This window comes from Ambystoma mexicanum, chromosome 10 (assembly GCF_040938575.1).
Source record: "Ambystoma mexicanum isolate Mex_15411 chromosome 10, UKY_AmexF1_1, whole genome shotgun sequence".
Taxonomy (NCBI): domain Eukaryota; kingdom Metazoa; phylum Chordata; class Amphibia; order Caudata; family Ambystomatidae; genus Ambystoma; species Ambystoma mexicanum.
This window is the reverse complement of record NC_090932.1, coordinates 781,173,147-781,187,108: the sequence shown is the minus strand read 5'-3', so window position 1 is coordinate 781,187,108 and position 13,962 is coordinate 781,173,147. Positions and strand designations below refer to the sequence as shown.

The 13,962-nt window shown below is 46.0% G+C and overlaps 1 protein-coding gene across 1 annotated transcript; it reads right to left on the bottom strand.

Moving 5' to 3' along the window:
* Positions 1-12,074: 12,074 nt before the first annotated feature.
* LOC138492927 (gastrula zinc finger protein XlCGF57.1-like) lies at positions 12,075-12,834 on the bottom strand. The gene has a single exon (XM_069620221.1). The coding sequence runs from the start codon at positions 12,828-12,830 to the stop codon at positions 12,075-12,077; it is 756 nt and encodes a 251-aa protein (XP_069476322.1). The 5' UTR covers positions 12,831-12,834.
* Between the last annotated feature and the right edge of the window lie 1,128 nt (positions 12,835-13,962).

Genomic DNA, 13,962 nt, shown 5'->3' with positions numbered 1-13,962 from the left:
CATGGTGGGGTGGTCTACGTTATCAAATGCTGCTGACAGATCTAATAGAATCAGAGCACCCACCCCACCTGCATCATACAGTCTAACTATGTAATCAAAGACTGAAACCAGTACACTTTCGTTACCCCTCCCAGGCCTAAAACCAGATTGAGCCGAGTCAAGAAATTTAGAGGATTCCACGAAAGAAGACAGAAGAGGAGAGACCAAAGATTCCAACAGTTTTATAGAGAATGGTAATAAAAAAATAGGCTGGAAATTTGAGAGAAGAGATGGGTCCAAGCAGGGTTTTTTCAGGAGTGGTATGACTGTAGCAATGTTCAGTTCAGCCTAGTTGCAAAAGCGTCCATTGATTCCCCATTAATTTGACTGGCTGTATTAAACGTGTGCCTCTCATGGTCGATATTTCTCTGGCTGTCAAGGTATGTGCTTAATGCTTCCATCAGTCCCTTATATGTTTTTGGGGATGAGGTCTTCGACTTCATCTCCTATCAAGTTAAGAAGCAGTCTCCTGGCAAACCTATCTGGAGCGCTCTCATCATGTGCAGCCATGTAGTTTTCAAATCTCCTGATACATCATTTTCATCTCTGCCCCAAAGCTTGCTGGCCCCCATATCAAATGGGCCTGGGCGGCAAAATGCGGCTGCATCGGGCCCTTCATCATCAGATGTTTCATCTCTGGTGGTATCACGTTCACGGGCTGATTCCTCAGTCATTTTGTCGAGGATTACAAGTTTGAATGTAGTAGCTCACTGTGTGGAGATCACTTGAAACACTTGGTGGAAAAGTATGGTTCAAATCCCACCTTCGTCACCAGTTATCGTGTCCCCCTGGCTTGCTCGGTCCAGGGGTTAGGAGCTGCGCATCCAGTGTTAGAAATGCATGCCAATAAAGCACACACACAAGATGAGGGAAACACATCTCCGTTATTTAGCTTCCTCTTACACACTGCCGTGTAACGAGGCAGTTCCTGTCCTGCGCATGCGCGCTAACTCTCTTCTCATTGGATCTGCTTCTGAACAGTTAACTGTGTCCTGCCCAGACACGGCAAGGTCAGGGTCCTGCATGCACAATGGTCCTAAGCTTTCTTTTGTGCTGTTTATGTTTTAACTAATGTTACCAAAAATTTTGATATGGAGAAAAGATGGATGCATAGGACACCGTATTGCACCTGCATACTGCTTAATGCTCAGCCGTGTCTAAAGTGACCTGCGAAACCATTTTGTAAATTTGGCCACACTATCAAGAAAGTTTGGTGCTTAGTCCTATGGGTAAATATTTGTCCTTTTGTGCGAGTGAGGTTCATGACCGCAACAGTGAGTCCGTGCCAGGAGGGGGGGGGCACAGGGGGGTAAACTGTAAGGAGTTGGTTTCCTGAGTTATCCGTTATGGGTGTGAACGTGACCATAGCAGGAACAATCTTCCTGAGTTGTTGTATAAGTCAACATTAAAGGTGCCATCGCTCATTTTATACATGCATCATTTAATTGCCATTTATTTCTTTGGTACCATATACATGCATATTTTTAACCTTAGTGTTTCATTTTGCATAACCCTCCCGGATTGCAGCCTTTCAGCCAGTAGCAGTTGTTATAGCAGAGTCAAGGGATTGCTCCTGGAAGTACTTTTTACTCGTCTGGGAACTTAGCCTTAGTCACAGCTTAGTGGCGTCCTTCCGGCTGGATGGAAGGGACTGGTCCTGGAATTACATTTATTTATTTTCACTTTCTTCATTTCAGTTTTTTCAGCTATTCCATTCTTTAAAGTTAACTTACTTAGTACAAAGTTCTCTATCATTCTCTTACTACAAAAGCCTATAGAAGTTCTGTCATGCTTTTCTTATCATTTATCGGCCCCCAGGGACGCCTATCTTTATTCAGTGATGACTTGGATTCTCTTCTTACTTTTCATCTGCACCTTACATTTCCAATCTTTCTTCTTGGATATTGTAAACCTAATCTTTCCACAACCAACACCTCCTCTTCCTTCCTTTTTCTATTTGATTTCTATCCGTTTAATCAAATGTCCTCTCCCTCTCATGTTTCCGAGTCCTCTCCATATCTACTCTTCTTTTCCTTTTCTTCTGACTCTACTAGTTCTTCTCTTCCTATATATTCATCTGAATACTTCTTGCACTTCATTTATTTTGCACTCTCTCTTTGTCCCCAATAGCATTCCTTCTACCTCTACTTTCTACTGCCGTGTTGAATGGTCCTTTGAAGCATCCAACTTTCTGCCATCATCATTGCCTACTCTTCAATCATTTGATGACTTTCGCAATTCTTGGCTGACTCTCCTGCTTCCTCTCATACATCGCGTTTTCTTTTCACAGTTAATTCTTGCTTTCTCTCCCTCTTCATTGTCTTCCTGCTTCTCTTATATATGCTTAAGAAGAAGACAAACTCTCTTGATAATCTTGATTTTCTGTAATCTCTGCATACTTCATATGATAACAATTACAGAAAAAAGTGGTACTTTTTGATTTTGTTCATACTCTCAGCATCCTCACAGCCTTCTATTTCTTCAGTCCTTTATGCTGATTACGTGACCTCTAAGATTTCTCTTCTCTGCTCCTCCTTTCTATCCTCTTCATCCTTTTCTCTTATTTCAGACTTTGGTAATAGTACTATCTTATCCGTGCTCATCCTACTGCTTCTCCTCTAGATCTGTTACACTCGTCGCTTGTTCCTAAGGTATACTACTTACTTCTTACCTTTTTAGCTTGTCTCTGTAACATCTCTCTATTGACTTCAACTTTCCTTCCACATTCAAGCTTGCTATCATTGTCTTTATTTTTTTTAAAAAAACTTCTACTGGACACTCTCTGCCCAGCTTATTTCCATCCTTGCTTCTACTTTTTCTTTCAGAAGTCCTTAATCAGGTGATCTATGCCCTGTTTTCAGATTATCTGGATCACAACACTGTTCTTCCGCTCTATAAATCCAGCTTTCGTTCATTTAATTCCACAGAAACTGATTTAATGTGCGTCGCTAACTCCTTTCTCTCTGTATGTCATGCTAAGCTTTAAACAATTCTTGTCCTTGAACTTTCTGCAGCTTTTGATACTATTGACCAGGCTACTATTATTTCTACTCTGTCTTCTTTAAGGTTTTCTAGCTGTGCTAAAATGGTTTCTTTAGTATCTAACAGCTCCCAACTTTTTCACTATCCTGGGCTGGTCATCAATCCTGTTTTTTCTTTTAAATTCTGAGTCCTTCATGTTGCTTTGGACCCTCTACCCCTCTCCTTTTATACCATACCTCCTCAGGAACAGTGCAAGGAATGTTGCCACCCTAGGCAAACTGTCAGATTGGCGCCCCCCCGATCTTTCCGGGTCCTAACCGGTCTCATCCAACCGTCACCATTGTGTTGCTGATTGCTGCAACACATTACATTACCTTCACCTAACACATTGCTCATGTCTTCTGCTGTGTATGGATTCCAATGCACTTTCTTCACATTAGACTGGAAGAGCACTAGCATGTCGCTGATACAATCTATCGAGGCAGGCTGGCTGCTTTGTGAAGGCTCTCGGATGTGGTTGTGTGTCAGCTGCACACATGCTGGCAGCGTTTGATGGGAGGATGAAAATTATGTTAAGAGATGGCCAGGAACAGCAATCGCTTGTGCAGGGTTATTATTGAAAGGGACTCTTTCACAGTGCATGGAGCGTTCATGTCAGTGTGACACTTATTGTACACAGGGATACTTGTATTGATCACTGATGCTGGCTGATAAAGTTAACACAGTCTGGCTTTCTTCTGTTTTGTGTTTTCACTTTTGAGGCTGAGTTTTAAGAAGACATTTCCAACACTTTTGCAAGGATATAACATACAAAACCTCACATGACCAAATTAGGTGAAGCAAAGAAATAACAGTGACTCTGTAAGTGATCAAGGTAAACCCTCATGGGCTGATCATTACGGGTGGGGCATTTGGAAAAAAAGACTCTTGGAAAGTGCATCACTTTTCGTAAGAAGAAAGCTCCCTCACTGCCTTAACATCTGTTTCTCTCATGTGTGCATGCATTCCTGGGGTGCATTACTTTTCACTGCTGAATTAGCCGTTGTTTAGGCCATTCCAAAATGGCAGACTGCATCAAGGCACCAGAGTGCCTTGGGAGTTCCCTTGTGGAGGGCCGATGATTGGTTAAGTCCCTCTTATCCTGGGCTAATCACGGAGCCAGCAGGCTGGCCGGTCAACTTCCAAAAGCCTCACTTCTAAGGCTCCTGTCTGTGCCTGTCCGGGCCAGGCTGGGTGTTGCAGGCCCCCCCTACTCCTATCCAACCAACAACATGGATCTTGAGGCTGTGTACCTCGAACATGTAGGATTGGACTATGTGACCCCCCCCTCAGCAGTGGTGTAAGTGAGAACTGTTGACCTATTGCCTGCATCATCCTCCCGACTCTGTGCGGTGCCACTCTTGACAATTTATCCTATCCATCTCAGATGACACAGCTTCTTGCTAGTACCAGGCCATAACATTATTCCTCCTTCCTGGCCCTACAGCTCTACTGCCAACACCCCAACGTGCTATACCTGTTCACCAAAAAACCATTTTTAGGTGTGTTCACATCCTGCATTGATTTTGCTGCTTGTTTAAAATATGGCATGTAGCTGTGTTCACATCCTGCATTGATTTAGTTGCTTGTTAAAAAAATCGTTTTTAGGTGTTTGCACATCCTGCTTCTCATAGGAATGTGCTCACTAGTTACCCCATTCCCACTGTTCTGGTCTGTTATATGTTACTGCACCCTCTTCATTTCCCATTTTTGTGTCTCCCTGTACGCTTGCTCCCTCCTTGCCTACTTCCTCACACGTATCCCAACTGCTCTGCCTGGTTAAGTATACCATACTCTGTGGCCCTCACTATGGCACTTTCTATCTCCACCATCTTCACTAACTGCCTCACCATCTCCTATCCTTCACCTCTCACTAAGTCTGGCAGGGAGAAACTCAAGAAGGACATACTGGCCTCCAACCCAGGCCTTCCTATCGCTGTCACACCGCGGGGAATCTGGCGGCTGTGGAATAGGTGGAGACTGCGTCCGCCTTTGCTGGCACCATCACGTCCAATGAAAACGTGAGGTGTCGGTCTAGTTGTTCCTGCAGCCTCCCGACACCGGTATTTATACATTTCACTTCCGGGGTCGGGTTGCGTTGCAACGTACAGTTTTCGTTCTGTCTCTTGCCTGCGCTATCTCCGTTTGGTATTCCCTTTCTGATTATCACTGTTTTCTTACATTTTTTCCTCCCCGCCTGTTTTTCTGATCCACTCAATATTCCCTTCCACCCTCCCGTCTTCCGTGAGTGCGCTTCCCTTCGTTTCTTTCAGTTTACTTTTTCCTGGCTACCCTGGTTCCTTCCTCCCTCGCGGAGTTTGTTCTCCTTCCTCTCTCCTTCTTTTCTTTTCTCTCCACTGATTTCCCGGTTCCGACTTTTGCCTGCATATCGGATCGCCCTGCCTCGCCCATTCCTGCTTGGATTTACCTGTGGCTCCTCCCGTGTATCGACCACTGCCTGTTATTCGGATTGCCTTGCCTACCATTTCTGGCTGGAGTACTTACGGGTTCACTCTTTCTGAGTACCGCTATCTGCCTTTCTTGTCAGCACTTCTACCCTCGCTGTGTTGGATCCGTTCCTACTTCACTGCAGTATCCTTTGGAGTCATAATACTCGAGCTCCCTTCAGCTGCGGAATCTCATCTCTTCCGGGGTTTTTTATGCCTTTGGCTTTTTCCCCAGTACTCGGCAACTGCGGAGGGTTGCCACAGCTCACCCTTTGGGTGTCACTGTGGCGTCCTACCTTGGTTGCCTTCATCTGCAAAAAAAAGGAGTAAAGACTCGAGCAAAAGACAACCCAACGCTGTCACAACGCCGGAAACTTCAAGGTGAGGTGGAAAGGGAGGAAGGGGAGTCGGGGGCATATTCGGAAGAAGAGGATAAGTTAGACCAAACTGACAGTTTGCAACGCCCAGAATCAGATATGGCTACGCCGCAATAGGTCCAGGAATTGATCGCGGCGGTTCAAAGCCTGAACTTGGAAGTTCAAAACCTCAAGAGCGCCAACGTTTCGCTACAACAAAGAGTAGCGGAGCGGGATCCACCCACTGCTGACTTACCCCCTTTGCCACTTGTGTCTGGGAAGTTTGATGGGTCGCCTAAGAGGTGTAACGCTCACCTGATTCTCGCAGAGGCGCCGGTCTTGACTGGGCGACTACCGTATCTTCAAAAGTGATGTGCACCACCCGGTTGGCTCTTTGGGCTGGACCTCTGTGCACTGTATGCCTGACTCGAAGAGTAAGATGTCTGCAGATAGAAAATATGGGATTAATGAACTGGGGTTATTGGGGTGTCCCTATCTCTTTCCTTTTCTAAAGGTTAACGCTCTCACCTTAGGTAAGTGAACGCCGAGCTCTCCATCTGCCTCGGGGCAGGGTGCTGTAACCAGTTTCTTTACTGGATAGGTAGCGCAGGCCTCTTGACTTCAGAGGACTGCTGTCCGTCGTTTACTTCACGAACGGTGAGTTCCGAATATTTCAAATGTCTTTAAAAGTCTTTTGTAATGCTGTCTCTTATTTTGCAGGGTTCCGGCGATGGCGGTTGACTGGCTGAAGTGAGTTGAGGATGGACCCGTATGCGCAATAGAAGCGCCTGGAAGCGCGTAAGTAAGCGCTTGTTGCTTGCTTCACGATGCGCACTAACTGTCCTTTTATTTTGCAGGTACCAGTTCGGAGCTGCTGAAGGATGCCGGAATGCCCACTGAGTTCGGCGTGGATGGAGTAATGGCACGTGAGTATTTAACGTTACCCAATGGGCCTCATTACGACTCAGGCGGTAAGGGGTTTACGGCAGCGTAAACAGCGCCGACCCTTACCGCCTGATTCCGAGGTCCCTTAGCGCCATGGCGGATTTAACACCTGCTTTTAGCAGGTGTTAAAATCCATGGCGCTAAGGGACCATGTTGTTAATTACGCCACCGTAATTTATGGTGGCGTAATTAACGCCTTCCCCACTCCCATTATGCCCTATGGGGCAAAAATGGGAATGGGGAAGGGTAAATGGGGATTGGGGACTTACCGCCCCGCCGACCTCGGAATGGGGCGGTAAGTCTGCCAACCACCATGGCGTAAACGTAGTTTACGCCATGGTGGTAAAGGTACGACCCAGGCGGTAACTTACCGCCTGGGTCGTAATGAGGCCCAAGGTCTTTAAACGCACCTTCTTTTGTCTTTCAGATGCCGGAATGCAGTGCGATGACCTCCGGAGAGCGTGAAGAGTAGGTAAGCCTTTGTCTTTCAGATGCAGAAATGCTGCGCGAGGCGTTGATGACAGCCGATGGACCAGGTAAGAGATGCGCTGTCACTGAAGACCGTAGTGCTAACCTGTTCTTTCTTGTCTTTATAGATGTTGCTGAAGACTGGATTCAGGATGGTAAGCCTTTTTCCTTTAGGCCCAGGATCAGATGCAGAAGACACGATGAGCGTTCTGCTGCAGAGGATGCAGAATAACGCAAAGCAAGATTCATCCATCGGGTGTGGTTTAAATAGCCTCCTGTAGTGCTTAGGTGTCTCCTTCCACAGCCACGCCTAGGTAAGAAAATAGTTCCTGCTTTCCAGAAGAGTTCCAGTGTTCTGAACCTAGGGAGTGGCTCCTGCCCCACCCAACAGGAAAAGTAGTCCCAAACAGAAGAGGATCAGGGGTTCAACTGGCAGGTAAGTAAGCAGCATGGTCTGCTACAGGTAAGTCCACCCAAGCATTATGAGCCCGGCGCTTGCAGCGCTGGGACTGGGCATATTTATGAGCCTGGCGCCACTGGCGCCAGGACAGGGTCCAAAAGGTCCCAATTGGGACTGGCTGGCACTCGGAACCTGGGTTATGGGTCTGCTTCCAAGGGAGTTGGGTAAGTCCTGGCCTTTTGGAAGCAGAGATCATGACAGTACCCCCCTCAAGGCCCCTCCCAAACCGGGCTTCCCCGGGGGTTTTGGCTTGTCAGGAAATGTTTGATGAAATCTTTTGATTAGACGAGGAGCGTGGACATATTCTGCAGGTTCCCAGGATCTTTCTTGAGGGCCGTAGCCTTTCCAGTCAATTAGGTAAAATAGCTTAGATTTGGAGATCTTGGAGTCCAGGATGCTTTTGACTTCAAACTCGAGTTCTTCATCAACTAGGATAGGTTTTGGGGATTTAGTTAGTCGGGTTTCAGGTTGCACAGGTTTTAAAAGAGAGACGTGGAAGACCGGATGTATCTTCATGTGAGGGGGCAAGTCCAACTTGACCGCTACTGGGTTTACTATGGTAGTGATGGAATAGGGACCAAGGTATCTTGGGTTGAATGTGCGTGGTCCTTTTAGAGGTAGATATTTGGTGGATAACCAGACTTGATCTCCTACTTGATATTGGGGGGCTTCCTTCCGGTGTTGATCTGCTCCTTTCTTGTATTGTTCCTTAGCCCTTTGAAGGTGAGAAACGGCTTCCTTAAAAGTTTGGGTGATTGTAGAGTGCAGGTAGTCTACTGCTGGTGTTCCAAGATCTTGGGGTGGATCCAACTCTGAGGTTCGAGGGTGACAGCCGTATAAAAGAAAAAACGGGGTTTTCCCAGTTCCTGAGTGGACAGAGTTGTTGTAGGCATATTCGGCTATCCAAAGGATATCTTTCCAAGTTTTTTCAGTTTGTTGCAGCATGCAGCGTAAATACTGTTCCAGAGTTTGATTGGTCCTCTCGGTTTGTCCGTCGGTTTGAGGGTGGTGACTGGTCAATAATCTCACATCAATTTGAGCCGACCGACAACAACTTCGCCAAAAATGAGAAATAAATTGACTACCTCGATCCGAAATTAGCACTGAAGGAAAACCGTGCAGTCGGACAATGTTTTCGAGAAATTCTCGGGCCAGAGTTGTTGCTGTTGGCAAGCCTTTGAGTGGAATGAAATGCGCCATCTTGGAGAATAAGTCCACGATTACCAGGATCGTATTGTATCCGGAGCATGGAGGCAGGTCGGTGATGAAGTCCATAGAAAGCGTATGCCAAGGGCGAGGTGGGATGTCAATAGGGCGTAAGAGGCCGGCTGGTCTTTCCTTTTGACTCTTGTTTTGGGCGCATACTCCACAGGACATTATAAAGTCTCTGATATCTTTTTTCCAAGACGGCCACCAGAAGTAGCGCTTGATCTTTTCTGAGGTTTTGGCCATACCGGGATGTCCTTCCATTAGAGACTCGTGATAACAAGAGATCACCTTTTTCTGTAAATCTGTGCTGGGCAGGTATAATCGTTCTTGGAAATACAATAAGTTGTTCTTTACTGCAAAGTCCTTTCCCTGCAGATGCCAATTCTGTATTTCTGCTGGAGTTATAAGTTGCCTGGTTTTATCCTTAATTTCCTCTATGGATTGTGTGGTTATTACACCCAGAATTCTTTGTTCGGGAATGATAGGTACAGGTTTAGGGTTGGTCAAGTGTTCCTCCACTCCCATCCGAGAAAGGGCATCAGCTTTACCGTTTTTTGTACCAGGTCGATAGGTAATTATGAAGTCAAACTCGGCAAAGAATAGTGCCCAACGGAGTTGTCTAGAGGATTGGGCTTTTGCGGTTTTCAAATATTGCAGGTTTCGGTGATCCGTAATCACAGTAACGGTGTGTCGGGCCCCCAGAAGATAATGCCGCCAAGCCTTAAGGGCAGACTTGATAGCCAGAAGTTCCTTATCAGTAATAGTGTAATTAATCTCAGGAGGCGAGAATTTGCGAGACCAGAATGCCACGGGATGTAACTGATTGGTTACTGGGTCCTTCTGTGATAGAACTGCCCCCATGGCAAGGCTCGAAGCATCAGTTTCAACGATGTAGGGGAGTTCGGGGCGAGGATGTTTTAGAATTGGTGCAGAGATAAATTTTGTCTTCAAATTCTGGAAAGCTTGTTCCGCCTCGGTAGACCATTCAAAACGTTTGTTTTTCTTTAACAAGGCGGTGATGGGCTGGACTATTCGAGAGAATTCGGGGATAAACCTGCGGTAAAAGTTGGCGAAGCCTAACATGCTTTGAACCCCTTTTACGGAGGACGGTGATGGCCATTTGAGAATTGCATCGACCTTCCTTGAATCCATACGCACTCCGCTAGGTGATAATATGAATCCCAAGAATTCAACTTCAGTCACGTTGAAAACACATTTTTCCAACTTAGCGAAAAGTTTGTGTTGACGCAACCTCTCGAGGACCATTTTCACGTGTTTCCGATGTTCAGATTCCGATGAAGAATAAACGAGGATGTCGTCAATGTAAACGACAACACATACATCTATGAGTTCTCTGAGGACATCGTTCATAAAATATTGAAAGGCGGCCGGGGCATTGCAAAGCCCGAAGGGCATGACCTGATATTCAAATAGCCCATACTTGGTGCGGAAGGCCGTCTTCCATTCATCGCCCTCTTTTACTCGTACCAAGTGGTAGGCTCCTCTAAGATCCAGCTTTGTATATATGCATGCTCTTCTGACTTGGTCCAGGAGTTCAGGGATTAAAGGTAACGGATATCTATTCTTAACGGTGATCTGGTTCAGGGCGCGGTAATCTATACAAGTTCTAAGGTCCCCTTCTTTTTTTGGAATGAAGAACAAAGCTGAAGAAGCAGGGGACTTAGAAGGACGAATAAACCCATTCGCTAGGTATTGATCCAGGTATTGTCGGAGGTGAAGGTTCTCAGGCTCGGTGAGGGCATAAATTCTGCTACACGGAGGAGTAGATCCAGGTATCAGGTCTATCTGGCAGTCATAGGACCTATGAGGAGGTAGAGAGTTAGCCTGATCCTTCCGGAAAACATCTTGGAATTCTAGGTATTCGGGAGGTGACTGGGGAGTCTCCGAAGAAATTGCTGCTAGAGCAACACCAGGTGGAGGGTGACAAGTAGAGACACATTCTGGGAACTGAACCGTTCTTGCTCGCCAATCGATCCGAGGATTGTGTTTCTCTAACCAAGGTATCCCTAGAATAATCTGGAACTGAGGGGCCTTGATCACATCGAACACGATCTTCTCATGGTGTCCATCTTGACTTACTAGCGTCACTTCTTGAGTGGTATGCGTTACTGGTCCGGAGGCTATCTCCGTACCATCCACCGTAGTAATGACGTCCTTTACAGCCTTGGGACAAAGAGTTAGATTCATCCTCAAAACCATTTCCTGATCCACATAATTGCCGATGGCACCGCTGTCGACGTGAGCTTCAATCGCATGTAATCGATCTGGATGATCAGGGCTAATGAGGACCATAGGTATCACGAAATGCGAGGTCACGGAACTGGTTTTAACGCTCGGCAAGAGGACCTCTATTCTTGTCGGGCGAGGTCGTTTCCCTGCTCAGAGTTTGTGACCTTGGTAACTGCAGCTCCTACCGCCTTCTTGGCTGGTTTCACCGGACAGTCTCGAAGAAAGTGCCCTGATTTTCCGCAATAGAGGCATAATTGCAACTGTTTTCTCCTTTCCCACTCCTTTTGTGCTAGTGGTCCTTTTAGGCCCCCTATTTGCATGGGTTCCCCGGAGTCTACTCCTTTGGAAGGAGTTGGTGGTTTGGAAAATACTCGAGCATCAAACTTGGAACGATCGGCCTTCCTGTTCTGCAGTCTGTGATCTATTTGAACGACTAAGTCTATATAATCCGAACAGTCTTGTGGGGGATTCACTACTTGGGCTAAAACGTCTTTGAGCTCTCCACGTAGACCTCTATAAAACAGCGTAATCCTTTTGTCCTCAGGCCATTGAGTTTCCACTATTAGTCTGTTGAAAGATGCAATATAAGCCAAAAGGTCTTGATTACCCTGTCGCAACGAAAGAAGCTCATTTATTTATTTATTTTACATTTATAAAGCGCTCACACAGCCCGCAGGCATCGAGGCGCTGTTACAGGAATTGTTTGTTTTTCTTAGCTGTGTAATTGGGTTTGTTTTTTTTTTTGTCTTAGTTACGTATTTATAACGCGCTTAAACACCCAGAGGTTTCTAAGCGCGGACCCGGGGATCGAACCTGTTGTTGCTTCATGTCGTCTTGCTTCCAAGACGCGCATGCTGCCGCTGAGCCATCCTCCCGGGATCACCTGGACAGATCACCTTCTCCCTTCTGAGCAAATCCTTTCCCACATTCAGTGCACACATGAGGTTTCTCACCTATATGTGTTATCTGGTGGCAAATAAGCTCCCCCTTCCGAGCAAACCCTTTCCCACATTCAACACATACATGAGGTTTCACACCTGTGTGTGTTCTCTGATGGATAATAAAATGTCCCTTTTGAGCAAACCCTTTCCCACATTCAGTGCACACATGAGGTTTCTCACCTGTATGTGTTCTAAGGTGCCTAGTAAGTGTCTCCTTCCGAGCAAACCGTTTCCCACATTCAGTGCAGACATGAGGTTTCTCCCCTGTATGTGTTCTCAGGTGGTCAGTAAGATGTCCCTTCTGAGCAAACCCTTTTCCACATTCAGTGCACACATGAGGTTTCTCACCTGTATGTGTGCTCAGGTGGCTAGTAAGTGTAATCTTCTGAGCAAACCGTTTCCCACATTCAACACATACATGAGGTTTCTCACCTGTATATGTTCTCAGGTGGCTAGTAAGCGTCTCCTTCCAAGCAAACCCTTTCCCACATTCAACACATACATGAGGATTCTCACCTGTATGTGTTCTATGATGGCTAATAAGATGTCCCTTTTGAGAAAACCCTATGCCACATTCAGTGCCCACATGAGGTTTCACACCTGTATGTGTTCTCTGGTGGTGAATAAGAGGTCCCATCCAAGCAAACCCTTTCCCACAGTCAGTGCACACATGAGGTTTCACACCTGAATGCATTTTTTTGGGGTAGACAATTGTGGATGTGTAAGGCTTTTCGTCACGTTATTGTGTCAGGTACTTAATAGAGGACACGTTCCACTGAATCTTTTCCCAAATTCAGAGCACAAATGAGCGTTCTCATGCGAAGATCATTTCTGGTGACAAACACGATTTTTCCTCTGATCAAAGCTTTTCAAATATTCAGCGCAAGAATACGCTTTGTTCATTCACATTTACAAATGTTTCACAAAATGCTTGACAGAAACGGCCTTTACATTCAGAGTGTGTATGGTCGTTTTCATTCCAGATATCCTGCTCCCCCAAGATTGACAAAAAAGACCAAGATTGGTTACTGGATGTTACCACGAAGGGGTTCCATGGACGGAAGCGACTGTGTATTCAACAGGCTTCTCAATCTCAGTTCCTGAATACTCTGAAGAGACAGCTGGATCAAAAACGTGCACAGTTCTACGATGCTTGCAAATATTCTTAACACTGAAGCTTTTCTCTACATCAGTCCAGAGAATCTAACAATCACTGTTGCTGCATTTCTAGGGCGTCAATCACCTTTTGTAGCCTGTGATCCTTACTTTTTTCTGAACACGAGGACATGCCAATGAAGTACTCAGGTCCACAGTAAATGATGCCATTATCACCGATTCATCGTCTGTGAGGCGTTCCCATTTCAAAATATAGGATTTGAGCTAAAAAATGAGGCACAGGGAGGAGGAGGTTCATTGTCAAAGGCCTGCCCCTGTGAATGTCTTGCGAACAGTTTTTCCATACTAAGCTGAAAGGCTTGAAAATCATGGAGAACCGGATCATCTTGATTAACTAGAGGAATCGACCAGTCTGCCGCAATGCCACTAAGGTACGAAAGCACAAAAGCTACTTTAGCTTGATCAGTTGGAAAGGCTGCTGGCCGGCATAAAAAATGCAACCGGCACTGATTGATAAATACTGCAAACCTCTTTGGGTCGCCAGAAAATCGTTTGGGCGGAGCCAGAGGTACATTCCCAGGTAGGTTGATCTGCACTGGATTCATAGGGGATATTGAAGGAAGATTTGCCCCTGATGCGGGTAACGGGGTCTGTCCGGCTTGTGACTGTAGCAATTGTCTAGCAAGATCGTCTGTTCGCTCCTTGGAAAT

Coding starts and splice junctions, on each gene's coding strand:
- LOC138492927 (XM_069620221.1), bottom strand. CDS start 12,830: ATGCATTCAGGTGTGAAACCTCATGTGTGCACTGACTGTGGGAAAGGG.